Source organism: Phyllostomus hastatus, unplaced genomic scaffold (genome assembly GCF_019186645.2).
Source record: "Phyllostomus hastatus isolate PE091 unplaced genomic scaffold, TTU_PhHast_1.1 phas_contig_948, whole genome shotgun sequence".
In the NCBI taxonomy this organism is placed as follows: Eukaryota; Metazoa; Chordata; class Mammalia; order Chiroptera; family Phyllostomidae; genus Phyllostomus; species Phyllostomus hastatus.
The window spans coordinates 4,831,872-4,859,253 of record NW_025333993.1 but is presented as its reverse complement, the minus strand read 5'-3'; the positions used below and the strand labels follow the sequence as shown (position 1 = coordinate 4,859,253).

The 27,382-nt window shown below is 53.3% G+C and overlaps 1 protein-coding gene across 3 annotated transcripts; it reads left to right on the top strand.

Annotated features, from left to right (window-relative positions):
- The first annotated feature begins 376 nt into the window (after positions 1 to 376).
- B3GALT5 (beta-1,3-galactosyltransferase 5) lies at positions 377 to 21,845 on the top strand. 3 transcript variants are annotated; one of them, XM_045852589.1, is made up of 5 exons: positions 377 to 398; positions 8,415 to 8,497; positions 12,778 to 12,920; positions 19,752 to 19,932; positions 20,810 to 21,845. In XM_045852589.1, the coding sequence occupies exon 5, from the start codon at positions 20,810 to 20,812 to the stop codon at positions 21,743 to 21,745; it is 936 nt and encodes a 311-aa protein (XP_045708545.1). In that variant the 5' UTR covers positions 377 to 398; positions 8,415 to 8,497; positions 12,778 to 12,920; positions 19,752 to 19,932; the 3' UTR covers positions 21,746 to 21,845. The 3 variants fall into 3 exon arrangements, with proteins under 3 accessions (XP_045708545.1, XP_045708547.1, XP_045708546.1); XM_045852591.1 differs by lacking the exons at positions 377 to 398; positions 12,778 to 12,920; XM_045852590.1 differs by lacking the exons at positions 377 to 398; positions 8,415 to 8,497 and having other exon boundaries at positions 12,750 to 12,920.
- Positions 21,846 to 27,382: the final 5,537 nt, after the last annotated feature.

Sequence of the window (27,382 nt, the reverse complement as noted above, 5' to 3'; positions counted from 1 at the left end):
TGGGCGACAGTCTTCGGCCTTCTGTCAGGGGACGGGGCGGTGCGCAGAAGGAGACGGACCTCCTTCCGTGGTCAGGCGCTCGGGCCGGCTCAGCCCAGTCCTGGGGGCGTCCAGGCTCCATCCCTCCTCCCTGGGCGTGCAGTTGGCCCTGGGCTCCAAGCCAGGCATCGGGGTCCCAGAGGTCTTAAGATTTTATTTTCTCAGGTACCATAAACATTTATTTTCTCATAGGTCAAGTCCATTACTGATTCAGGATACTTTTTTTTTTTAACCCTCCCCTGAGGGCGTGTCTTTCCATTGCTTTTTAGGGTGAGAGAGAGAAACATCGATGCAAGAGAGAAGCATTGGCTGGCTGCCTCCCATACGCACCTGGCCTGGGGATCGAACCCGAAACCCAGGTATGTGCCGCGACTGTGAATCGAACCCGCAGCGTTTCAGTTTGGGGTCAGTGCTCTCTGAGCAGCTGAGCCACACTGGCCAGGGCCGATGCAGGATACTTTTGAAGCCAGCTGACCTTCAACTGTTGAGTATTCATTTCATGATATTTTGATTATATGACATGTTTATATCAGCATGTGCTTACACAGGCTCAGCAATGAGCTAGAACGTACGTAGAGCACCTGCAATTCGATCCCTCAGCGTTATCCCCTGCAGCTCCCGTTTCACTGGCCACAAAAAGTCACATGACCGTGCCTGATGTCAGAAGTTTAGGGAAGCGCAACCCTCACACTTGCCAGGAAGGCACACAGAACCAAAATATCTGATACAATTGTGTGATCATTTGGACTGTTTGATCGGATACAGTATTGTTTGTAAATAAGAATAGCTTAGTTTTCTCTCTTCCAATTCTTGTGTCTCATTTTTGGGAGGTCTTGCATTGGCTAGGGCCTCTAGGATAATGTTTAATAACAGCAGTGATAACAGACATATTCATCTTGATCTTAATAGGAATTCTGTTAGTTTCACTCTTAAGTATAATTATATTAGGTGTTTGATGAATACCCTTTGTCAAATTTAGAACGTTCCCTTTATTATGAATTAGTGCTAAATTGTATTGATTCTTTTTTATTGTTGTATCTTCTGAGAAAACCATGTGATTTTTTTCCCTCCTTAAACTTATTGCTAGAGTATATTAATAAAGAGCTGATGTATTATTTAGGAACTTCCCATTTGTTCGAAAGGTATTGTTTATGATTTTCTTTCCTTTTACTATCCCTGCCTGAAGTTCAGAATTTTTTCTGTTCTTTTAGAACAGCTTGTACGAAAGGTAGATTTTTTTTGTCCCTCTAACAGTCAGTAAAGTTTAACCTCTGTATCTTTTTGTATTATTGTGTTTTCGGGTGCGGTCAGGTAGAGTTTTGATTAGAGACATCATGTCTTTGTTCAGATTCTGGTTGTTTCGTGAACTTTGTTACTTGTGAATTTTTGAAAAGCAATTTCATCTAAGTTTGGAATTTATTGACTAAAGTTGTTCATAATCTGTTATAATTAAATTTTTTTCACTGTGGTTGTGGACCCTTTTAATTTTTAATATGGTTTATTTGTGCCACACTTTTGGTTAAATTATGCTAGCATTTTATTAGTTTTTCTAATAAACAATTTTTGAGTATGTAGAGGTCATTTTTGTTTTATCTTCTATTTTGTTTTTTTTCTCTTTTTCTTTGCTACTCACATCCTCATTTCTTTCCTTTCTGCCTTGTAAGTGTTCCCTTATTATAAATTATTCTTTTTTGATCCATAAATTTATTCCTAAGTAATTTTTAGTTTCATTCCACATGTTTGATAGCTTCATTAGTATTTGGATCTTCCTTAATCCATAATTATTTCATGTATATATTTAAAAGTTTCAAAACATTTTTCTTCATTATGTTTTTATGTTAAGTTTTAGTTCCTATAAATGGTGCGTGTGCAATCAAAAAGAATGTTTATTTGCTATTTCTCTCCATATTTTTTCTTTACATATTTATTAAATGAAATGTATTAATTTTGATCAAATCACTATTATTACTATATGTTTTGGTTTGTTTGTGTTATACTTTCTGTGAGAAATGTGTAAAAATACACTTTACCTTTGGAGTGCTGTCAGTTTTGTGTTACGTGTTTTGAGGTGATGCGGAAGGCTTACAGGTTCATCAAGGCTGTGTCCTATGATACGGCGAATTGCTGTGTCATATTGGTGGTCTTGGTTTTAATTCTCTTCTTTTTAAAAAATTATTTAAAAATTAATTTACTAATTAATTAAATCTTCGCCCAAGGACATACTTACCGGTATTTTAGAGAGAGGGAAAGGGAGGGAGAAGGAGTGGGGGAGAACCACTGAAGTGAGAGAGAAACATGGATTGGTCGAATCGGAAACCTAGGCATGTGCCCTGACTGGGAATTGAACCCTCAATCTTTCGGATTGTGGAATGATGCTCCTGCTGTGCCGCACTGGCCAGGGCTTGGACCCTCTCTGGTCTCACACAGCTGCACTGGCCATCTGCCCCTGTCCCTCCCCTGCTGTTTGCAGGTGTCTTTCCCACCTGTCTTCGTCCCTTTACTTTGGGAGTGTCACTTGAACCTGAATATAAATGGATTGTTTTTTGCTGACTTGACAAATTCTGTTTTTAAATAACTGAGTTTAATCCATTTATAAGAAGTATGATTTCTGAGGTACTTGGACTTAATTCTATTATCTGTGTTTTTATCAACATTTTTTTCTTTTTAGTTCTCTGAATTTTTTTTGTCTCCTGTTGAATTGATAGTTTGTTATGTTCCCATTTTCTCTTTTTGCTGGTTTGCAAGCTACAAACTTTATTTTCATTCTTTTAATGATTATCCTCAATTTTGAACATGCACTTTAACCATATATAATTTAAAGTTTTTTATTTTATCATTTTCTCTCTCATGACAAGGACCTTAGCACACCTTAATAATCAAACAGTCATTCTCTTTATCTTGTAACGGTTGCCTAGCGTTCGGATTTAACTTTCAAACATTAAGTATTACTTATTTCGCACTTGTTATTCCATCTGGTAAAGCGGTGGTGCTCTTTCAGGACAATGAACACTGATCATGCTAAATGCCACGTGAGAGGTTAAACTTTAGAGATGAGTTAGGAGGTGAGAAGGGAATTTTTCTTTTTTTTTTCCCTTTCTTAAAACAATCTATTTTATTGATTGTGCTATTATAGTTGTCCCATTGTTATCTCCCTCTGCCCCCCCGACCTGTTACCCCCCTCTTATCATCATTCCCCCACTTGAGTTCATGTTCATGGGTCGTACATGTTAAGTTCTTTGGCTTCTCCATGTCTTATACTATTTTTAGCCTCCCCCCGTCTATTGTGTACCTGCCCTTTATGCTGCTTATTCCCTGTACCTTTTCCCCCATTCTCCCTCTTCCCCCTCCCTGCCGATGTGATCTCTCTTTCTGTGGATATGTTCCTGTTCTAATTGCTTAGTTCATTTTTTTGTAAGGTTCGGTTGTTGATAGTTGTGAGTTTGTTGTCATTTTACTGTTCATATTTTTTATCTTCTTTTTCTTAGATGAGAAACCTCAACCCCCCATAGGTTTTTCCAGTCAGAGGTGTTGGGACTTTATTTCCCTGTACTGGAAACTTGGGTTTGAGCAGTCTGTCTCGTTTCCCCAGCTGTTCCTCCTGGTTTATCTGCACACGGATGTGGGACCGCCCAGTCCTCTAGCCACCGCCTTGCCATGCATCCCCTCTGCCCTGGCTGCCCATCTCCGCCCCTCCTGCCAGTCTGGGTGGATGTTTCTTCTTTAACTCCTTGGTTGTTAGACTTCCATACAGTCCGGTTTTCTGTCAGTCGTGGTTGTTTTTTGTCTTTAAATTTGTTGTCGTCCTCCGTTTGGTTGTGCGAGGAGGCAGTAGTATCTACATACGCCTCCATCTTGGCTGGAAGTCACTTAGAAGGGAATTTTTCGTGTGGTTGGTTCCCAGCCATTGAGATTCACAAAGCAGGCTGGCTCTCACTCTCCTGACGACTCAGCCATAACCACGCGCAGTCAGCATTTATGTTTCATTTCATTAGCCTGTGGGGTGCATTTCTCAGAAAGTGTTCTAGAATCAGAGACATCCGGATAACCCTGCCCACCAATCTTCTTTTTGAGATTCGCTGTGCACATTAACTTGGTAAGTTTCCAAAGAGCCGTGCCATAAGGACGCCTGTTTCATTTTGTTTCATCCAGTGGTTCCCCAGCGTGCAACCCCACCCCTCTCCCATACCGCACCCACTGCCCCCAACCCCCAAGCACATCCGGGGCCTCTTGGTGCCCGGTGGGGTGCAGTGTTGGGAAATTGGACTCCACTGCCAACAAGCACTCCACATTCCCTTTAGCTCTGATCTTGGCTTCCCTTCAACCCTTGATTCTTTTCTTTCTTTTTTTTTTTTTAATAAATAGTTTTATCAGAGTATAATATCAATATCAAATATTTTACCCATAAACTTTACAATAAAATGAAACCCAAGTTCTGTCTTGTTATTGTGGTGCAGTACTTAATCTACTTAAATCGAACGGACCATTTGAGCCACAATTCCATGGTGTTCAGTCTGTTCACAATGTTGTCAACCGTCCCCTCTCCAGTTGCAGGATATTTTCATCACTGCAGAAGGCATCCTTGTCCCCACGATCAGGCAGCTCTCCCAACAGTCCTTCAGCCCCTGGCACCCACCGTCTACTTTCTGTCCCTGTGAACTTGACCACGCTAGGTATCTCGTGTAAGCGGAATCGCACGGCGTTCGTCTTTCTGTGTCTGGGGCGTTCGCTTCACTTAGCACGATGCGCCCAGAGTTCATCTGTGTTGTGGCGTTTGTCAGCATGTTCTTCCTTTTTAAAACTAAATGATACTCCACGTGTGTATACATTATCTGTGTGTAAACACACTTTGTTCATCCATTCATCTGTTGACGGGCCCTTGGGGTTGCTTCCAGCCTTTTGGCTACGGTGACGAACGCTGCTAGGAACGTAGGTGTACAAATATTTGAGTCCCTGCTGTCATTTCTCTTGGGTTTATACTCAGAAGTAGAGTTACTGGATTGTGCTGAAATTGTTTTTGAGGAATTGCCATACCATTTTCCACAGTACTGCACGATTTTGCATTCCCACCAGCAATGCACGGGGTGAATTCCAATTTCTCTACATACTTGCCAACACTTGTTAATAAAAAATTTTTTTTATAATAGCCATCCTAGTAGGTGCGAAGTCGTATCTCATTGTGGTTTTGATTTGCATTTCCCTAATGATTAGTGACGATGAGCATCTTTTCATGAATTTATTGGCCCTCTGAAAGTCTTCCGTGGAGACATGTCTATTCATGTCCTTTGCCCTTTTCTAAAAATCAGGTTGTTTGCTGTTTGCTGCTGGTGAACGCCCCCCCCACCCCCACCCCTTGTTAACAGGTAAGGTACTCGTACTGTCATGGACTTGAGTTCTGGGGGAGATGTTGACTGGCATTTCTTTCTTCTCTCTTTTCTTGTTTCCATCGCAGTTCTTCACCAGCCATTGCTCATTCATCTCCTGGTTTGTCTTGTCCTCAGGGCTTGACTGAACAGCCCTATTCTCCCCACCCCTGCCCACATCCCATTTTTTTTAATGCAACAGCTGTTTACTGAGTACCTGCCTCCTTGCTCCAAATGGGACGCGAGGCTAGACCCCCAGGTTACGTAAATGAATGGCAGTCCCTGACGGCACAGAGCTCATCGTCCAGGTGGGGAGTCAGCGCCCCAGCAGCTGTGACAGTGGGCTGTGGGAGGCCGGGGAAGAGAGGGGTGGTCGGTTCTGGGGAGGACAGGATGGGAGAAGCCTGCCCAGAAGTGGTGGTGTCTGAGCGGGGTTCCAAGGGATGTAGAGGAGCTCTCCAGCGGCCACGTGTCATGGTTTGGATCCTGGTCTCTTTAGCTGTTGGTTCCGTGTATGGGACGTTTCAAGCTGACCGCCCTGATGGCCTTCTTTACCTTTCCAAAAGACTGCCACTGGCTCTCGGGGGTTAGCCCCAGTTCCTGCACCGAAGCTGCCTTCCGGAAGCCTGAGAGCTTCGGGCTCCCCAGTTTTCTGTGGGGTTGACACTGATGAGGACCCCTGCCTTCTTTTGGGACCCTCCTCTGCGGCTCTGGGGGACGGGGGGGGCTGGTGAGCAGTGGGGTTTAGGACTGTGGACCCATGAGTGCTTTTCCAGGCTGTGGATGCTGCCTTTGACCTCTAACTCCCTCTAGGTCCCAGGCTAGTGATTCCACTGTGCGGGTGGGGGGGGGGGGTCTCCTTAAACACGGAGAACGTTAGCGCCCCCTCCTGGATATGGTGACAACGAATGAGCACCCACATCAAAAGTGCTTGGCACCGTCGCTGGAGCACAGGAAGGGTGGGTGTTAGCCATTGTTGGGACGTTAGTGTGGTTTTTCTCTGTTGTGTCCACTGCATCCCTTTTCATTTCCCCTCCTGGCTCTTGCCATCTAACTTCTACGCTTTGTTCTTCATCGTTCTGTTCCTAGATGTTGCCTCACTGTTGCCACTTCACGGTCCCCCTTTGTGCAGGCAGATTCTAACTAGGTGACCTCTGGACATTTTAGGAGGGGTCCCCCCCCCCCCACCTCTTTGCACACAGCTGTGTTGCCCGGACTTATTTTTTGGAGAACGTTTTGACCCTGGTCAGTCCCTCCATGTCAGCCTGCTCTCTCACCAGATTCTGCCCTGTCAGTCCCACTCTAAGTCTGGAAGAATTTGACCTTTCAGCAATTGCTAAGAATCGCATTAGTTTGAAGATGAAATCACAAGCGTCACCCTGCACACTTGTGAGTGGACCTCACGGGGCCATGTCGAGTGACTGTGTCCTGAGCACACGTCCGAAGGGATTGCAGGGCCTTACAGATCAAGCAAACTAACATCGCAGAAGTCTTAGGGATGATTTTGAGTACTGCCTGAGAGCTTATTAGTTCTGGAGTAGTACCACGAAGTACTTAATTTGATTTCACAAAAACTTCAGGAGGTCTTTTGCATTATTTTCTCATTTCAAAAGTTTTCCATTTCTCCTTTATAGAGGGAACTGTCTTAAGAAGTTAAATAGGCCCAGAGTCTCATGACCAACAAGCGGCAGACTTAAGGTCTGACCCGGTTCTATTGGGTTCCAGACACAGAACTCTCAGCATCTTGGTTGTCTTCTATATGTAAAACCAGCAGTTCTCATGTCCGTTTCTCGTTGTATTGTTTTCTTCCCACTTTCTGTATTGGGTGTGTTAGAGCTTAGCCCATTTGAAAGAGAGAGAAAATGCACATATTTATCAGTAGTATTTTGTTTTAATGTTTGGTAAATATAATCCTGCTTCTCATTTTATTATTCCTGCTCTTTTCTATAATTTTTGTTTGTAAAACCTTTGAGAACTTAGTTCTTTGCTTTCTCTCCTTTAATAATGAAAATACTTAAGGCTATGCATTTGCCTCTAGAAGCAGCTTTGAACACGTCGTGAAAAGTTCTATCTAGTGTTATGATCTGTTTTGTTTTATAAGTAGTCTCTTATTGCACATTTAATTTCTACGTTGACTTCCTAGTTAATTTTCTTTATTTCTAAGTGGTTGGGATTTTTGATGATCTTGATCAAAATTAATGTTAATTCCTAGTTTTATTGCTTTATGACCAGGATGATGGCTTTTTGTTTTCCTCTTAAATCTGTGGACAGTTACACTGCTATTCTGAAGCGTATGCAGTTATAATAACGGGAAATGCTGGTTTAAAATGAAAATGATGAGGGTTTGAAAGTGGTGCTTAGAAGCCACTTATTTTAGTCTGACTTTGAGTTCTTGTTTCTTCAATTTATATGTTTTGTTCTTTTTATTGTTACAATATATATCCTTAATCAAATTCTTAGGGCACATTGCCAGTTTTAGTTTTTTTAAGAGGAAAATGGTCCCAGCCTGTTCTGTGACAACTGGCACTAAAAGTGAGGAAATGAAGAGCTGTCGTTACGTGGATCAGTAGGGCTCTTTAACAAACCCGCCAGTGCCCAACCTTTTTAATGAGCTTTTAAGAAGTGTCATGTTTTTCACTGTGAATCATTTCACCTTGAAATCCGTGGTTTTCCTGCCAAAGTTGTCTTTTGTGAAAGCTGTGCACTTTGAGGCAGACTAGGAGCGGAGTAAGACAGTGAGCACGGAGCAGAGTCCACAGCAAACCCAAGTGGGGGAGAGGGGGTTTTCCGTGAATTCTCCCTGTGCCCGCTGCAGCCACACTGGCCGACGTCCCCACGGCAGTGCCTCATGACGTGATGACTTGGGCGTTGGTGACCTAGGGCAGTGAAATTCCTCTTGCACACGTTCGTGGCTCGCCCCGTGGACTCGTGAGAAACAGTCAAAGACACGGGAGGTGACTGTCCTCTGGCTGGGACACGTTGTTTGCGTGTTAGCATTCTCTTCTTCTATTTCAGGGAAGGTGGTTTCCGCAGACTCACTGGAAAGCCGTGGCTGCCTCGAGGTGGCCAGAGGAGAGGGCCCAGCCCCTGGGAGGGAGGTAAGGCCAGCGGAAACACCGAACCCAGGAGGGGACACCGCTGAGTGGAAATAGCTCCCCGGTGGTTCCCCCACTCTTAACGCAACCATTTGCCTGCCCTTTGATAACTTTTTCTGCCCGTCGAGTTTTCTCCAAGCAAAAATGAAGATCTAGTATGGGAAGATTTTTTTTCCATATGTGGGGAAAAAACTTCCCTTTCAGGTGATTCATGGTGAGAGGAGGAAGCCCGCGGTGGTGGAACTGAGTGCGGCCTCGCCGTGGGTGCGGTTCCGTCCACTGCTGCTGTTGTCTGCGTCTCTTAGCAAAGCGCACCACGGACACCTTGCAAATTATTCGTTCAAGAACTACTCCGAGGGATTTTATTCATTGATTCACTTCGTAAATGTATAAGGGTAGCGCTACCATAACAAGGCGCCCCATACCGAGGGGCTGTAAAAACAGAAATGTATCACCTCCCAGCTCCGGAAGCTGGGTGTCCAAGGTCAGGGCGCGGGCAGGGCTGGTGCTGAGGTTGACAGAGCGGCTGCCCCGCCTCTCCCCCAGCTTCCGTGGTTTGAGGTCCGTCATTGGTGCCTTGGCCTGTAGAAGCATCACCCTGATCTCTGCCTTCGTCTTCACGTAGTGTTCTGTGTACGAGTGTCTGCGTCCAGATTTTTTCTTTTTTATGACCTCCCCTTGACTCGTTACAACTGCAGTGACCCTGTTGTGAACGGGGGCCACATTCTGAGGTCCTGGGGTGAGGGCTTCAGCTTAGGGATTTAGGGGAACACGATTTAACTCATAACAGTAGATATTTACGCACCCAGGAAGTGTTTACTGAGCGTTGTTCACTATGCGAAAAGTATGGTACGAGGCATTGAGATTTAAATAAGTATTTCCTGTCCCAAGCCACTTGCGTCTAAGGAGGAGAGACATGTATAAACAAACCACTGGAATCCAGTAGCATCCTGGTGAAGGCATGTACAGGAAATTGTGGTACCGAAAGGGGAAATGGTTAAGTCTGCTGGTCAGGGGCAGAGCTCGGAATGGGTCTGCAGGGGTTGAGAGGAGTTTCTGGGTGGAACACTGTCCTTGGACTGGAAGGGCCGCCTGGAGGCCTGAAACACCATGGGCGCGCTCATGGCACCTCCAGCCAGCGGTGGCAGGAGAGTCGGGTGCATGGGGGAGGTGATGGGTGGCCACTGGAAAGGTTTAATCGTTGGAGTGATGCTGTCGGACTTGTGCTTTTGAACAGCTCTGGTGACTGGTGACGGACAACGTGGGGGCTGGCGGGCCGGTGCTCGAGTCTGGGGCCTGCGAGACGAAGCAGTGGCAGTGAATGGGCAGAAGTCTGGCGCTCATGCCGCGGACTCTGAAGCTCTTCAGCCTGAAGGGAGGGGTGGGAGTGGAGAGGTCTCGGGGGCGTGGGGCTCGAGTTTGGGTTGGGAGCGAGTTACAAAGTGCGGGAGGACGACCTGGGTTGGCGGGTGGTTTTGTGCGCCCTCGCGGCAGTGGGTGAGGGCGTGCCAGTGAGAAGAGAGGTCAGAGGCACGCCTCCCTGAGTTCTAGGGGCGGGACAAGGAAGAAGAGCCAGCAGAAGAGAAGCAGAGTGGAAAAGCCAGCAGGCAGGAGAGGAAACAGATGCATGCACCAGGCGGGAAGAAAGCCTGGGCAGACACACCCACCCGCCCAGGCAGGGCCCGGGAGGTCAAGTCTGCATAAAGCCGGTGTGCCTGTGGGTCAGTGTCGACATGGTATTCTTTCTTCTTCTCCCTTTTTAAAAGATTTTATTTATTTATTGAGAGAGGAGAAGGGAGGGAGAAAGAAAGGGAGAGAAGCATGGATCGGTTGCCTCCCATACACACCCTGTATGGGGGCCGAACACGCCACCCAGGCAGGTGCCGTGACCGGGAATCAAACCGGCGACCTTTCGCTTTGTGGGACGGCATTCAACCAACTAAGCCACGCTGGTCAGGGCCGACATTTTGTCTTTCAGAATCTTATCTGGCATATATATATGTGTGTGTATTGTCTGTTTGATACCCAAAAGGCAACTGGAATCTTTGCTAAAAAACAACACCCAAGACAGTTTTCTTCTGTCAGTCTTGTTGATACCCAACAAGAATGTACATTCTCTCCACACTCCGTAGCTGCCACCTTCCAAGCTCCCCTGCCCCTTTCCCTTAGCTCTCCAAAGTCTCTGCGGTTCAGCCTCTCTCGCTCGCCCTTTCTCTCATCCCAGCACCGCTGCTCGCCTCTGCTGGCTTTGTTTTATTCTCCTCCCAGTAACTCTGGGAGGAGTCCAGAATTCCCCAGTCTTCCCTCATCCGTTACCGTAGTTTCACGCAACAGGCAAGCTGGTAAAGGCAGGATTTGGGGTGTGTTGGGGGGGGGGAGAAGAGGGCTGTGAGCATTCATTCCTAGGTCAGTTCTTCCCCGACCCAGCGCAGGCGGTGGGTCCCCTTTGGCAGAGCCATTTCGGAGAAACCGTGGCAGCGGCCACGGCAGGACAGTGGGAGCACAGGCTGTTTGTTGCACAAGATCCATGTGGAAGGGAGCGAAGACTCGAGGCTGAGCCGGCGTTTGGTGCTTTGAACATTTGTTTGGAGTGAGTTTTTGTTGGGCTGTCATGCATAACGCAGGAGCCTACCTAGGCAGTGGCTGTCACCTTAGCAGGAAAACCAACACCGTTTGCATTGCTCATTGTCAATATGTGTGGTCATGACCGCAGACAGAGCCACCAGGCCTGGGTCCCAGGATATGGACATTTTCTACCTGAGCACGATGACGGGGACGGAATTATGAATGTGGATATGCTGTGGGGCTTGTCGATACAGGGAAAGAGCGTCCTTTGTTTTGTGGTCATAGACTCTACCCAGCTGATTCATCTTAGATTGTTTATTCAACAAATATTTGTGTGTCTTCCGTGATTTCCTTCCCGCAGTGCTGGGCCGTGGGGTCCCTGGGGCGCGTGGGGACGAAGCGAGGCAGATACAGCATTCTTTTCTTCCCATGCACATTGATTCTTGACCCAGAGATTCCTGATGGGCAGTGACTGCGGGACTCCTTGCAGAAGGCTGAGCGGTGTTTGGTCTGGGAGCCGAGGAGAGGCTGCCGTGGTTTATCTATGGGGGGAGGAGGCTGATGTGGATGGGCGGCCCCATCTCCTGCACGGGGGCCGCGAGGCTCCCCCGTGACTGGCTGTCTTGCTCCGGGACCCCCCGCTAATAAGAGAACTTTAAGGTAGGCGTGACTCAGCATTACTGGTCACGACTGCAGTGGGGTGCCGCCACGTTCAGTGGTTTAGGAGAAGTTCAGTTTAAACTAGCGAAATGGTGGTTAGGTGTAGTAACATCCACTGTTCCTGCTCCTGCGTCTCAGAAGCACCTGGGAAGTGCAGGATGGCGAGCAGACGGGCTGTGGGAGTGCCCTGGGGGGAGGCCTGCGCTCGGGTCCTGGGACAGGCCGGTGAGCCGGGACAGGTGGAAGAGGGAAACCGAGGCAGACAGTTAAATAAACCAAGCAGTCGAATCCCAAAATCCTGTCTCCCCTAACCGAGGACTCAAGAATAAATGATTGGCACTTTTCCTCCCCACCCAGAGGGAGAATAGCTGATATTGCCCTGCTCAGGGAGATAGCAGAAATCCAATTCGCATCGTTTATGCCAGCCCCACCCAAGGATGATGAAGTCGGGGCAGCACAAAGCTGATGAACATCCTGTTGTGGTCTCCCTCTAAGAGCTCCCCTAACCTGTCAGCCTTTTTTTTTTTCATTTTTTAAAAGATTTTATTGATTTATTTTTAGAGAGGGAAGAGAGGGAGAAGGAGAGAGAGAGAGAAACATCAATGTGCGGTTGCTCGGGGCCATGGCCTGCAACCCAGGGATGTGCCCTGGCTGGGAATTGAACCTGCGATGCTTTGGTTTGCAGCCCGAGCTCAATCCACTGGGCTACGCCAGCCAGGGCTTAACCTCCCAGCCTTTAAAAGCCCTTAAGACGAAGGACCTAGGGCAGGGTCCCTCTGGGGCATGCCCACACCTTTCTTCCCCGTTTCTTTCTCCCTAAGTGCTCAGGGTCCCCACGTGACTTGGGGAGCAGTGGGGAGCAGTGGGGAGCAGAGGCTCATCCTGGCTGACCCCCTGAGCCCGCCCTCAAAGGCTTTTGTTCTCCGACTTCCGGGGGAGCAGACAGCAGCCCCGCCTTCGTTCACTCCCCTCACGGTGAACCTCAGTGAGCCAGCCCTGCCCAAGCTCTCTCCTGTTGCTTTTGCAACCCTAAGCCCTTCCTTGTCTCACTGTCCCAGCTGTCATAAACGTACTCTCAAAGCCGCCTGGACTCCTGCTGTGACACTGACATCTTTCCTGCGCGAAGCCAAGAACCCGCACTCCGCAGGCTGGCCCGAGGCAGACCCGCTCCGGACCCGGTCCCTGTCCAGTAATAATCCGGGTAAGAATATTCGTAACCAGCACAATACTCACACGCAGATGGCTTGTTGAGATTTGTTTCTAGAGTGTCATGTAGACATTGGCTTGCTTAAGAAAACGGTAAAGGTTTTTGCCCGCTCCTCGTTGCTGATCCTCTTCAGCCGTGGGCTGTTTCACTGTTCCTGGCTCACGTCTGTACGGGAACGTCAGCTCGAGCGGCCTTGAAGCTTCAGTGGGGACTCTTGGCAACTCCGTAGGTCCGTGTTGAAATGTTACAAAGGGGGCCTCAGCCCTCCCCCGTCGGCCGGTTTCTTGGCCGGCTGTCACGGCCTCCACATTGGGTTCCGGAATGGCTTCAGGCCGGGCCAAGTGTTCTGGACGCAGCGGGCAGAGGTCGTGAGGTTTCGCTCCGCTTCTGCGAGAGGAACAGCTCCAAGCGCCTTCCCTAGTCCTGTGTTCTCGGTAGAATCTGCCCCTTCCCTGAGGACGAGAGCAAGTCACGACAGGCCGGAGGAAGCTGTGTGATCGCCCCGTAGGGAAAACAACAGAATTGACAGCTGAGAAAGGGGTGCATCGCGTCGAGGTAGAAATCACCCATCCGTGACAGGTGACAGGAGGCCCCACCGGGACAGAAGAATGTCCAGCCTTGCTTCCTGCAGTGAAACGGAGGGCATTCTCAAATGGCCCGCAAGCCAGAGAACGTTCTCGTAGAAGATAAATGATGACGATTGCAGTTACCCACGGCAGTCTGGGGGGTGGGCCTGCCTGTGCGGACCCAGGTGTGTGGACTCAGCTTTTTGCTCGTTGGTGGGGCTTTGTGGTCCCCTTCTGTCAGGGCTGGGAGACCCCCGGGCAGAGGGCGTTTTCCCACGAGAAGCGGTGGGCGTTGAGCGCGGTCTCTGTGTGCCCTGGAGGGCAAAGGCATGCGAGGCGGGAGGGCCCGCAGGGGTGTAGCTGCTTCTGAGTCACCGGCCTTGTGGTGTTGACACACCTGTGCACTCGAAGTCTGTGCCCGGACAGCTGTGCTTTGTGTTGGGCATGCACTCGTGTTTGAGCGAAGGTGATTTTCCTTCCTCTTCCTTGGCCCGGGTCCTGGGACCAACGGGAAGTGCTGGAATTAACACTCTGTGCGCACAGGTAGTTTCCCGTCTCTCTCCGCCGCACAGGTTTTCGCTCCCCTCACGGGGGAGCGGTCGACTTGAGTTTCTGAGTGCTCTCCATAGTTGACTTGAGTTTCTGAACGCTCTCAGCCTCCTGCTCACTGTGAACGGTGGGCGGAACTTTTGCGATTGTGATATTACTTCCGCTTTCATTGAAATAAGCCAGGTTCTCTTGCTTCTGGGAAATAGCTAGAGTCTAATGAAATGTACCTACAGCAAAAGGTCCCAAATGCCCTGAAAAATTTCACAGAGCGAGTCCATCCCGGGGCCGTGCTGTACAAAGCGAGCGCTTGTTCTCCTGCAGGAAGCGCACCCGGTGGCACAGACGCACGATTCAGCTTTGGGAGACGTGGGCATCGCTTGCGGTCCATGCGGGACTTCCCTGTGGGCTTCTGTGGGCCAGATGCTGCGCAAATACTACAGCGGGGGAAAAAACACAGAAAGGGCTCTGTCCTTCTGCTGGCATTCACCAGTGGGAAAGGGGGACAGCACTCCGAGGCTGGCCCAAAGAAATAACAAAATCTGATCCCATTAGTGAAATCGATAAAATGCCACCCAGTGGGTGCCATGGGTAACAAATACAGGACATTGCCCTGGAGGGTTAACAGGAGAAAGACTTATGCGTTCTCAAGAGAAACCGGAGTGTGCCTGGAGGGTTAGGCTGGAGCTCGGGGAGCGGAGGTGCACGGGGCAGAAGGGGAAGGAGGCGTGAGGGACGTGGGCACAGGGCGGAGACTGGGTCTCTCCCGTGAGCTGGGAGGGAACAAGTGTGGCCCGAGGGTGGGGTGGGGGCGGGGCGGGGCGGGGAGGTCAGCTGGCACGGGGAGGGCAGGACGCAGCTGATTTGTAAGGAGCTTGGTGGATGGGTCGGTTGCCATCTTTTTTTTTCTTTTTTTTTTTTCCTTAAGTCCTCACCCGAGGATATGTTTACTGATTTACCCTCAATAAAGAGGGAGAGAGCCCAATGTGCTGGGAGCCTGAGCTCCAGCTTCCAGCTCCCACAGCTGAGAGGAGGTGGACGTCAGGTGTCCTGCGGCATTTTGCCAGGGCCGCCCCGAGCTGCCTGAGATGCCGGTCCCCGAACCGCCTCCCTCAGGCTCTGCAGTGACCGGTTCTGAGGCCGGCGGTCATTGGCACGAACCCCTGGACTCCGTCTGCGCAGTCACTGGGTTTGATGGGAGATGCCGTACGCAAAGCAAGCGGGGGCTTCTCCGCTGGATCGCGGAGGGGGGTGAGGGGCCCCATCGGACCCCGGGCTCACGGGCCTCTGAAGCCTGGAGAAGGCTTGAGGACCCCCTGCTGTCCTCAGAAGAGGTCCAGCTCCTCACGTGCCCTGTAAGGCCCCCGTGCTGAGCCCACCCTGCCTGACCTCCAGCCCCGCCGCTGAGCTTTCCCGTCTCACAGGACCTTGTTTCCGGAGCCCGCCAGGCCCCTCCGGGCTTGCTGCCCCTGCCCGTGGGCCTTCCCAGGGCAGCTGTCCTGAGCGCCCCCAGGCGGGACCCCCGCTCTCTCCTCTGTCTGTCAGAGAAAAAGCAGCTGGCTGGACAGGGGAGAATGTGCCCAAACGGGTTTGGCTCAGAAATGGTTGCAATGTGGGGAGGCGAGGTCCGGTGGGGCTGGGTGGCGCTCCAATGGCAGCACGGGCAGCAGAGCTTCCCAGCCAGGGGCAGGGCGGCCTCCGTGGGAGGGAGTGACGAGGGGGGGCATCCCGGCGACTCCGCAGGGTTCTCGCCGAAGGCGGGCCAGGCCGGGCAGACACCAAACCCGGAGGGTGGGGAGTTGCATCAGGTAACGAGGGCGGGGGTCCTGGCTCAGCCCACTCAGCAGGGTTCCTGCTAAAACTGGGCGATGCACAGACGGACACGGAGGTCCAGAGGCTGAGCTCTTGTCGAGAAGGGGGTTCAGAGAGATCCCCCCGGTCAGGCCCGCTCGCCTCCTAGCTGGTCGTGTGTCTAGTGGCCGCCCTGCTTGTCCTGGGGGCTGTGACCCCTCAAGGGTTCGTTTTTTCTTGTTGTTGAACCCTGGGCCCTGGAGCGCTGCCTGCCACACTCAGGTGAAGCTTTCTTTTTCTTTTTTTTTACATTGAATTTTACTGGGGTGACATTGGTTAATAAAATTGTATGGGTTTCAGGTATACAAGTCTATCGCACATCCTTTGTCCATTGTTTTGTGTGGTCGCCACCCCAAGTCAGGCCATCACCATTTATCGCCTTTGACCATCTACCCCCGCCCCCTGCCCTCGGGCAGTCACTGCACTGTTGTCTGTGCCCGCGAGTCTTGTCTCTTCTTCTCTCTCTCTCTCTCTCTCTCTCTCTTTTTGCTTAAATCCCTCTCAGATGAGGTTTTCTGAGGCCGTGGAAGAGCCTGGGGTGAGAGCCTGTCCAGCAGGGTGTATTCTGTCCTGAGCCGGACGGCCTCAGGGGACAGGCACAGAGTGCTCCCGAGGCCCTGCTGGGGCGGCGGGGGGGGGGGGGGGGGCACTTCCTGGTGACATTTCCCGCAGCCGCTGCCAGCCTGGAAGCTGAGGGATGAATGAGATTTTTGTTCCCCGCTCTCGGCTGAGCTGAGGACGTGACTCGAAAGGCCGAGACAGAAACCATTCCTCGCAGGGGTTGGGGCACGTGAGTTTTCCTTCTCGCCAGGTGCCCCCTAAACACCTCTGCTTGCAACCTGCCCTCCCCCGCCCTTGCCTGGGCGGCGACCCACAGCGTCCAGGGCAGCTGGGGTGACCGGCCATATCCAAGAGGGCACTCCCAGCGGGGCCCCCGTGGGGCTGCCCCAGGGAGCCTCGGGAGAGGGTAAGACATTTCTCAAGTGGGGGAGGGGTCGAAATGGAGTGGACGGTTTGTTTTGTTAAGGAGGAACATTTGAAACATTGTCAGCACGGTTACCATTTTTTTTCATAAAATTACAAAAAAAAATCTTTTACCAAAAAGAGTGGTAAAAGCGCGTTGTTCACAGTGTCCCAAGTCCCACTCTGCCTGACCCCCGCCCGGACTCGCAGGCCCGAGCTCAGCCCCGGCTCTGTCCGAAGGGCAGGTCAGGGAGAAACAACGACGACAGCCACAGACCTCAGGGCGACAGAAAACGCGGGGGGACGACCCCGCCCACTGCCTCGGGTGCCCACAGGGCTGTTGCCTTCCTGCCCCTCGAGCTGCCGCCACCCTCGCCAGTTTTTAAATGTGAGAGTCAGGCGTGTGCGCCTGGGGAAGACCCCAAATGCCGACCAGGAGCGATCCCCCGGGGTCTGGCACCTTAGATGGGGAAACAATTACTTTCTTATTTTCGTGACCTGAAATGTAGTGCTTCTTCCATCATGATTCTGGGCCCTGGAGCGGTTTCCAGGGACTGCCCAGTGCCACACACGGAGGGGCTTAGACAGCCGGTACTTATCGTCTCCCCGTGCTGGAGACTGGAAGTCCAAAACCCAGGGGCTGGCAGGGCTGGCTCCTTCTGAGGCTGTGAGGGAGAGTCTGTCCCCCCCTCTCCCCAGCTTCTGGTGGTTGCTGGCCATCTTCGGGTTCCTTGGCTTGTAGAAGCAGCACCCCGATCAGTGACATTGTCACATGACATTCTTCCTGTGTGTGTGTGTGTGTGTGTGTGTGTGTGTGCGTGTGTGGCTGCATCTAGATTTCCCCTTTTGACTAAGACACCAGTCATAAACGGATTAGGACCCACCCTAATGACCTCGTCGTACCTGGGTCAATTTCTGATCTCCAAATAAGGGGGCATTTTGAGGTCCTGGGGGTTGGGACTCCGGCCTATGAATCTGGGGGGCAGACAATTCAGCCCATAACAGGCACTGAACCCACGTAGCGGTAGAGTCTGTGCCTCTGCCTCCAAAAGAAGTCACTGGTACTTTCACGTCCTAGTGTAGTGGTGGGTGTTTCCAAACTCAGACAGAGCTCTGCTGCCTTCCCCGTGAACACAGTGATTTGGCGCGGAGCTGGGAGTCGTTGGTAGAGACAGCACTGAAGAAGTGCGTGCACCGTGGCACAGAACATCGCTCCGGCGTGCTTTAAACACATTCTGATAAGTTTATTTCAATGTAATTGATTTCCTTTGTAGTCCTGAGTATTTTGTTCTATGAATCTTATTAAATAAAGATCCATGGTATATGAGGCCTGTCTGGAAAAAGTCCAGCCGTTGTTACTCTAACGAGAATCGTTTGGGTGACATCGATGTAACCTGGCAGCCAAGGAGAACAGACTGGAATGTGCATGCGTGAACAATGACGACTTCACTGTGCCAGTCAGTGGGGGTGGTAGAGATGCTGTTGAGTGAGCCTGTGCACTGTGTGGCCGTCTCATTCAAAATGACTGAGAGTGGAGCAACAAGTCTGCATCCAAAGGCCACTCACTGTCCTTTCTGGTGGCCCCCGGCTGTGTTCTCTCCCCAGGGGCCCTGACGCCTCTGCAGGCGTGGCCGGGCACGTGGGCCGCCAGTCAGGGCTGAGGCTGTCAGAGCAACTTGCAGACCACCCTCCCTGCTGCCTGGGTTTGGGTCATCCTGCGGACAGAACACTCCACTGGTCTGTGACCGGGAGCGTGTGGGCAGGGTGCTCTAGCAAGGGGGGACCGAGTCGACATGACCGAGTGCCACCTGTGCTGTTCAAGGGCGCACTCTGCCCTGGCTGGTCGGCTCCTTTGGCTGGAGCATCGTCCGTACACCGAAAGGTTGTGGGTTTGATCCCCGGTCAGGGCCCATACCTGTGTTGCAGCTTCGATCCTTGGTCGGGGTACGAGGCAACCTACTGATGTTTCCCACATCCCACATCCTGTTTCTCTCTCCCCACTCCTTTCTCTTTACAATCAACGAACATCTTTTGGTGAGGATTAAAAACAAAGGGCACACTCTGGAAAGAAACCATGACAGAAATAATGACAGCCCAGCACCCAGGGCCTTCTGACCCTCTTGTGAAGGAGGCATTGTCACCCCCGTCGGAGACGAGGACACAGGCCTGGCACGTTGGCGGACCTTGTGCCAAGTTACACCACCACTGTGGCCTGGCCGCCTGTGACCAGAGCCTCTACTTCCCACACCCCCGTCTCCCCGTCCCAGTGGCCCGTCCGAAGTCCACGGCAGGGGGGGCCCCCCCACCCCGCTTTTTATTTCTGCTCTGCAGCACCGTTAGCTGATTCCCAAAGGAAAACGGAGTCGGTGCTGAGTCAACAGTTAATAGAGTCTCTTCATGTCACGTGGCCATTTCTTTTCCTCCGGGCCCCTCTGTCCTCTCGGGTAGGGCGGCGTTTCGGAGACACGGGCGCTGAGTTGAGGGTGGATGGGTTCCTTCTCCATGGTGAGTTCTCGGAGCGTCAGCCACCCTTTGGTCGTGGAGAAGGCGGATGGATGGTGGCAGGAGAAACGGGACAGGGAGTGACGTACATCTCTGCACAGCGCTCCGAGGGCCGCTCATACCGCACCTTGGGCCAGCAAGGATGCTCGGGCACCTGCGTCGTGTTATTTTTGTCAGCAGGTGAACCGGGTAGTGGCGTTTGTCTCCGTTGTCCTCGTTTTGCAGGTGACAAGAGTGAGGCTGGGTGAGGCTGTGACGTCCTTCCAAGGCTAGGAAGGCCGGTGGTGGGGCGGCGCGCCAGCGACCAGTGAGGCTCAGTAGGCGAAGAGCTGCTTATGAGGCGAGAGTGATTCGAATGACGCTATTCTTTTTGCTGCTGTTGTTGTTGTTTTCGTAGAGTGGTTCCTGAGAAAGCGTGCCGTCATTTTCAGCAAGCTAACCAAGCCAGAACCTGAGAGCACGGCACAGCCTGAGAGCACAGCACAGCCTGTGCTGGCGACGGATCGGAACGAATTTCCTCTTGGAGTCTTCCCTGTGCCTTAGCTGTCAAACCAGTGGCTCATCTCACCCAGGAGAATGTGAGTTCTTTGCTTTCTTTTCTTTTTTTTTTTTTTTAAGATTTACCTATTTATTTATTTTTAGAGAGGGAAGGGAGGGAGATAGAGGGAGAGAGAGAAACATCAATGTGCGGTTGCTGGGGGTTATAGCCTGCAACCCAAGCATGTACCCTGACTGGGAATCGAACCTGCGACGCTTTGGTTCGCAGCCCGCACTCAATCCACTGAGCTACGCCAGCCAGGGCTAGTTATTTGCTTTCTTAACGTTCTGACGTTCACACGAGTCATCCCGCGTTTGCTGAGAACAGACAGAGGTGGATGGGTGTGAGACGGCGGACGCGGGTGATTTGAAGAAATAACCTGGGACAATAAGATAACAAACCGCCACGAGCAGGGGCGGAATCCGAGGCAGCCATACAAGCCAGGGAGCTGGTCTTCTCCTTTCTGGGAGGGACGGAACGGCGCTCGGTTCCGTCGGAGAAGAACGCAGGTGGTCCGCACGCTCAGAACTAGAGCGCGCGGCTGCCAGCCTGGTCAGGGCTCCCGCTGGGCGTTACTGTAGACTTAGAGAAGAGCACAGCTGGAAGGAGCTAGTGAGAGAGGTGGCTGCATGTCCTCCTAGAAGGGAACGGCGAAGGGGGTGCTGGCCCTGAAGCCGGGGCCAGCGTCTGTTCCCTGTGGTCCTGATCGTAGAGCGTGGAGTGAACCACCCCGACGGTCACCCTTGCCTAACCGTTGGACCACGGCATCTGGTCTGTGCGCAGGGAGCCCCCAGGGTTGCTGAGACGCCAGCCACGAAACCCGGGTCTCTTCCTCCATCCCAGCCTCCCGGGATACAGCTCCTGTGCCCCCCCTCCCCTGCGTCTGAGGTGTAACCATTCGGTTTTGCTCCTTTCAGATGGCTTCTGCGAAGATGAGGTGGATGTACATTTCCCTTGTGGCCCTGGGAGCCCTCTGTTTGTATTTCAGCATGTACGACCTGTCGGTCTTCAGGGGCCAGCTGTTTGTTTTCAAGCGGGACGGCGGGAAGTTCCTCCAGCTCCCGGACGCCGACTGCCAGCAGGAGCCTCCCTTCCTCCTGCTGCTGGTGACCTCGTCGCCCGAGCAGGAGTTCGCGCGCCTGGCCATCCGGAGCACGTGGGGCCGGGAGACGGTCGTGCGGGGAAGGCGGGTGAAAACACTGTTCCTCCTGGGGACCAGTGCCAGGAAGGACGTAGCGGAGGCGGTGGCCCGGGAGAGCAGGCAGCATCGCGACGTCATCCAGAAAGACTTCATGGACGTGTACTTCAACTTGACCCTGAAGACCATGATGGGCATCGAGTGGGTCCACCACTTCTGCCCGCAGGCGGCGTTCGTGATGAAGACGGACTCTGACATGTTCATCAACGTCCACTACCTGACCGAGCTGCTGCTGAGGAAGAACAGGACGACCCGGTTCTTCACCGGCTACTTGAAGATGCACGAGCACCCGATCCGGCAGAGGCGCAGCAAGTGGTTCGTCAGCAGGTACGAGTACCCGTGGGACAGGTACCCGCCCTTCTGCTCCGGCACGGCCTACGTGTTCTCCGGCGACGTGGCGAGCCGGGTGTACAACGTTTCGGAGAGCATCCCCTTCCTGAAGCTGGAAGACGTCTTCGTGGGGCTCTGCCTCAAGAAACTGGACATCGGCCTGGAGGAGCTTCACTCGCGGCAGACCTTCTTCCCCGGCGGGCTGAGCTTTTCCACGTGCCGCTTCCGGAAGGTCGTGGCCTGCCACTTCGTCGGGCCCCAGAAGATGCTGCTCTACTGGCGCGCTCTGGAGAGCTCCCGCGGGGAGGAGTGTCCGGCTGAGTGAGGGGGCCCGGCGGCGCGCCTGGACGCGCCTCTGACAGTCGGCGGTGGTGGTTCTCCAAAGATCTTGGGATGGCGTTGCTGCAGATTGTCAGGGGACAGGATGGAAGGAAGGAGGGGGAGGGGAGAAGGGGGGGAGGGGAGGAAGGAGGGGGAGGGGAGGAAGGACGGGGGAGGGTGACGTTGTGCAGTGTTCCAAATCTGAACTAGGACGAAAGCTCAGATGAAACCACTGGTCAGTTTCGACTTAGTGCCCCAGGCAGCAACAGGCCCCACCTCTTGAGCACCCCACCATCGCGCCAGGTGTGGGACGCACACCCGTGCTTTCTCATTTCGGGGGCCAGCATCCACGTGGGGTGGGGGCGTCATCATTCTCGTTGGACACAGGAGGCAGCGGCAGCTTTGGGAGGTACAGGAACTTGTCCCCGGGCTCCCAGCCGACAAAGGTCAGAGCAGGGAGGGACATCGGGGGCTGTTAGGCCCCGGTGGGTGCCCGTGAGCGAGAATGGCCAGCCGTGAGGAGGCTCCGAGCGCAGCCTTGCTGCTGGCGCCGCTCAGGCCACGAGGGGCGTCCCTGCTCCTCAGCTCCCAGTGCCGTGCTCTTCCTCGCTGCTGAGACTGGGGTGCACGCACGGGCGCCCGGCTGCCTTCTTTCCTGCCATGGATGTTGGGGGGGTGGGCACGGAGTCCCTGGGCGCAGGGTGCTCAGCTCCTCCCAGGAGATAGCCTACCACGGCTGCAGCTCGGTTCCCAACCAACCCGTTTTTATACATTTTGCCCAGAAATCACTGCACAGCCTGGCCCTTTCCTTGTGTGGACTTGTTGGCACACTGCTGACCTCCCCAGGAGCATGGCGTCTCCTCCGAGCCACCTCCGGCCTCCCGTCTGTCCGCTCCAGACGCCCTGGGCTGTGCGTTAGGTCTCCGAGTTCACAGGGGAGGGCAGTGCGGCGCAGAGCTTGGTCCGGGAGGTATTCTGGGAGCTCTTCCGGGACTTCAGGTGGACGTAGGTGAAGACACTTTCCAGGTCCCCCCGGACACTGGTCGCCGCACGGAGCCCTGTTCCAGTGAGCGGTCTTCACCTGTGTCTGCTGCTCCAGCCTGACCCCAGTGTCATCTTTGCATTTCTCCTGTGGCCAAGACACAGCTGAGTCCTGCGGGGTGGAGTTCGGCCTTCCAAGTCCTCCCAGGCGACGTGTGAGCCTGTTGTGCAGGGTTGTGAGAAAACAGGGCACTCCTTCCCCAGGGCCTTGGCCCATCCGGCCCCTGTCACGTGACATGCAGGTCATCTGGCTGCTGCTCGTAGGGACGGATGGTTCTTAGCGTTTACTTTATTGGACTTGACTTGGCCAGCACTCGCGGCAAAGGCCTCACGTGGCTGCGTAACAGATGCGTGTTGGACCGAGCTCTGACCTGCACTCGGGAAGAGACACGCGCTGCACGCTGGCCGCGGCCGCGCTGAAGTGCAGTGGGGGGTCTGGTGTCCTAAACTGCACAGTGTGTGTGTGTGTGTGTGTGTGTGCGCGTGCACGTGTTTGGGTGGAGCCGCTGCTTCTCAGACGTGTTTCCTTCCCCCGGCTGCTCTGAATGTGCCGGGTCACGTTCAGAAGAGCCCCCTCCTCAGGTGGGGAAGTCGGGCACTCTGCGTGTCTTCTGAAGCCAGGGCCACATCCCTCGGTCCCGTAGGATGGGCCTCCTCTGACCCCGTAGGGAACGGCGTTGGTTGGGCAGCAAGGCTGGGTCTGTGCTTAGATGTCCACCTGTCTGGTGTGTGCGTCTGTGCGGCCCAGGCCAGTCAAGCCAGCCCCTCTGCGCTGACGGCTCAGGATCTGGCCTTCTGAGCGTCAGCCGTGACCCAAGCACATGCAGGGGTTGCCTCCTTACGTGCTCACACGGCGCTGCTGGGAGGGCACCCCCAGGGTCCCTGCTTTGCCGGTGTGGAGGCTGAGGCACAGAGAGGGAGGGTGACTGGCTGGCTGGAGGCTGTGTAGCTGAAAGTAGCAGAAATAGCACGTGAACCCGAGCCACTGGGGGCACTGTGTGTCGGTGACTCGTGGGCCCGTGGCCCCAGGCTGTCAGTGTGCAGGAGGACTTGGGAGCTCCCTCCCTGCTCAGGCCCCTCCTCAGTCTCCCACCACTACTGGCGCCCCCTCATCAGTGTCCAGATCCCCGGGCCCTGCCGTCCACGGGGCTCCCCAGGCACCAGCCCCTCCACCTCCGGATTGGATCTCCAGCTCTTCTCACCAACTCCGGAGCCAGACTCCTGCCCGCCCTCACCGTCCATGTCTCCCTGTGGGCTGGCCACCCCGCAGGCCTGCAAACGGGCTGTCGTTTCCCACCCGAAAAACCACAGCAGCCTTCCCTTGACACCCCCTTTCCCGCTTCTGTTCCCTTCGCACTTTGTGGCCCCAGGGGAGGGACATATGTTTGTTTGTCCTCTGAAACCCCTCTCCTATTCTTTCTGAAACCCTGTCTAATCAGACTCGGGTGACCGCCCCCCCCCACGCCATCAGATGGTACTCATCCAGGTCACCGATGACCCGAGTGGCTGGGTCCACGGTCCGTTCTCAGTCCTCATCTTGCCGGGCCACACACTCGCCTGGTCTTGCTGTTCCCGGCCCAGCTGTCCTCCCTGGCCTCCAGGGCACCCGGGGCTCCGGGTTCTCCTCCTCTTCCCTCGCCTTTGCCTGTCGTGTCTTCGCTTCGACTTGCAGCGCGGGCGTGCCGAGGGCCCCCCTTGGTCCCCCTTTCTTCCCTGGCTCTGCTCTGCGCCCCGGTGGGCTCATCGGGCCTCGGGGCTGTAGATGCTCATCATTGTGGATGGCCCCCTGTTTGTCTTCGGCCCAGAACTCTCTCGTGCTCGCCATCTTGTACATGGCACTGCGACCTTGACACTGCATGGTGAGACCATCCACAGTGAACTTCCGATGGCCCCCCCCCCCCACGGCAGTGCGGCCTGAGATGGTTTAAACAGCCACCCTACCCCGGCTCCGAGACGGGCGAGCCCCAGAAGGGGCGATGCCGGGTCACGCTGGCTGCTGCATGGAGACGTGTGCTCCTGAGATTGCTGAGGCCTTGTGCTTATATCACTTGTCAGGAGAGGGCCCGCCCAAGAATCCCAGCAGGTTCTAGTCCTGCCTCTACCACCAACCTGCCGGGTGACCACCCACCAGTCTTTCCCGCTTTCTGGCTTTGCGTTTCCCTGCGCAGGCCTGGCTCACTGTCAAACGAATATTTCTACCCACCACGCCATCACAGCGGGTCCTCTCTGTCGCCCTCCCACACAGGGAGCAGTGTCTGGCCCGAGTCAGGGTGTGTGAGCACGTGCTCAAGGACGTCGGGGGCCCAGCTGACAGGTTGTCAGAATAGTCACCCTCAGATCTAAGTGGAAAAGTCACGTCCGTAGCCAAGCGTATTTTTGGCGTCGCCCTGTTTTGCACTGTCCGTCTGTTGCACTACCTCCCTCCTTGGGTTTAAGACACTGGTGCCTCGGGCATTCCGAGTTTCCGCGGCTGGTGTGGCGTTCACACAGCCCGGCGCAGAGGTCCCGCCACGCACACGCTCCCGGGACGTGGGTGCGGGTCCCGTGGGCTCCAGGCTCCGGCCCCTCAGTCTGCAGACGGAGAGAGGGACCCAAGGAGTGATGACCCCTTAGTTAAAGCCAGATCGGGCCGCATTGGCTTAGTTTACACCCGGTCAAACAGGAAAGCGAGAAAAATCTCCAGCATGACTGGAAGTCACTTAATGCCAATCCAGGAGACTTGGTGGTCAGATGTCAAATAGAAGTAAATTTATATGTAACTGAAGGACACTTGAAAATGTCGTCTTCCTGCAATGTAGAGGGATCTCCTAGACCCTTCTGTCATATTTTGGGAGTGGGCATATGATTTATTTATGATTCGTTAATAATGACAGACGTATTTAATAAAAAATAAATGACTTAAATAACGATGTACTTGTGTGGGTTAGTTCTTATAGATGTGATAAACGTGTTCCTCCTGAAAATTCTGCGATGTCCGGACAATCTTTTTTTTTTTACATGATGTTTTATATTTATTTTGTGTTTGGGAAAATATTTTTAAAATTCGATGTGATTTTATACGTTGAGCAAAATATGTTAAACAGCCTTGGAATACTGTGTAAGAGATGGAGATTTGTTGTTTCACTTGCACTTTGAAGCTGAGAAGCGAGGCCCCCGCTCTCGGGGCGGGGGGGGGCCCTTCGAGGCCTCGGGGGCGGGGGCAGGCGCTTGGGGAGGGCTGCGGTCTGCCCACGGGGCGTTCCACCCGGGCATTCTCCGGCAGGCATCCCTCTCACTGCCTTTCTCTCAGGAATGTTTGTATTTGAGAAAAGCTGTTATTTACGTTCAGGAAATCAAGCCTTGGGGATGGCTGTGATGGCACCTTTTTGAGGCTTCCTGGTAACTTATCTCTGAGGTGTGGACTGGATCCTTGATCTTTCAGTGAAAATAAAAGGACTGAAACCAATGTGCTTGCTGTGACTTGAGCATGTACTGGCCACCGTTCTCGCGATGCTGCGGGCCTGGGAACGGCCATTCACCCGCGCTCCTCGTGGGAACAGAACAAGTTGTGGGGATGGGCTGGGGGCGCAGGGTGCGTGTTGGGGGGCGTGGATGCCTGGGGCGGGCAGAGAAGGATGGATGCCCTGCTCTTCCCTGCCCTGCGGCCGGGCCTTGCCCTCCAGCGCGGGGCTGTCCGTGGCCCCTGGAAGGCCCGTTCTGCCCCACCCCGGTCCTTTCCTCTTCCCCTCACAGTCTCTCCTCCCACCACTCTCTCCGCCCACTCCTTCTGGAATTCCAGTTGAGAACATTCTAGAACATTCTCACGGCACACAGATACGCTCTCACATCCCAGTCAGAGACAACTTTCTAGACGCTTCCTCCTGTGCCAGTACCACCCTGATGCGGACTCCGGCCCGCGGGGTCCGTGTGCTGTGGCTGCGACGAACAAATTCACCCGGACTACGCAAGTGCTGTGGAGGAAAAGGGACAGCATGGCGGCTCTCTAAGGGAGAGAGAGGGACCCAACCCCCGCCTGGACAGGCTTTTATTGCTTTTCTGGGCACACGACATTGGGGATGGTTCTCATTTACTATGCACAGGTTTGCTGTGGGTGATTCCCTTTTCCGGATAACAAAGGAAAGAAGGTTGCTCATTGCTTCAAAGAAAAGGGTGTTGCAGATGCGAGGGGAAAAGCGGTTGAACCCGTTACACTCCATATGTGGGAGGTTGACTGCAGACTTTAGGAAGTTGCTTTAAAGGTATGCAGTAAACATTTGCTGCCTCAATGCAGGGTGAGGGCGTTTCAGCAACAAGCAAGCCGCACAGCAGCCCAGGTACAGTGCAGGCCTGACTCCCCACCGGAGAACTGATCCGTGGGCTCGGTTCCTGCGTGCTGACTCGCTTCCCCCTGGTTTTCTGGAGCAGAGGCTGGGCTATATTCGCCAGGCCACGTGGATAGGTTCCCTCTACCATCCCCCCTTCTCCTCCCCCGACGCTAATAAAACTTGTCCAAAGAGCAGCCACCCTGCCAGCAGACATCCGCCAGCCCCGCCCTCTCCTCACCTCACACCTGTGTGGGCACCGTGCAGGTGGGGGCACCTGTGCTCCCCATCTGGCTGGT

What these genes read in the sequence shown, in the direction of transcription:
- B3GALT5 (XM_045852589.1), top strand. Translation starts at nt 20,810, where the DNA reads ATGGCTTCTGCGAAGATGAGGTGGATGTACATTTCCCTTGTGGCCCTG.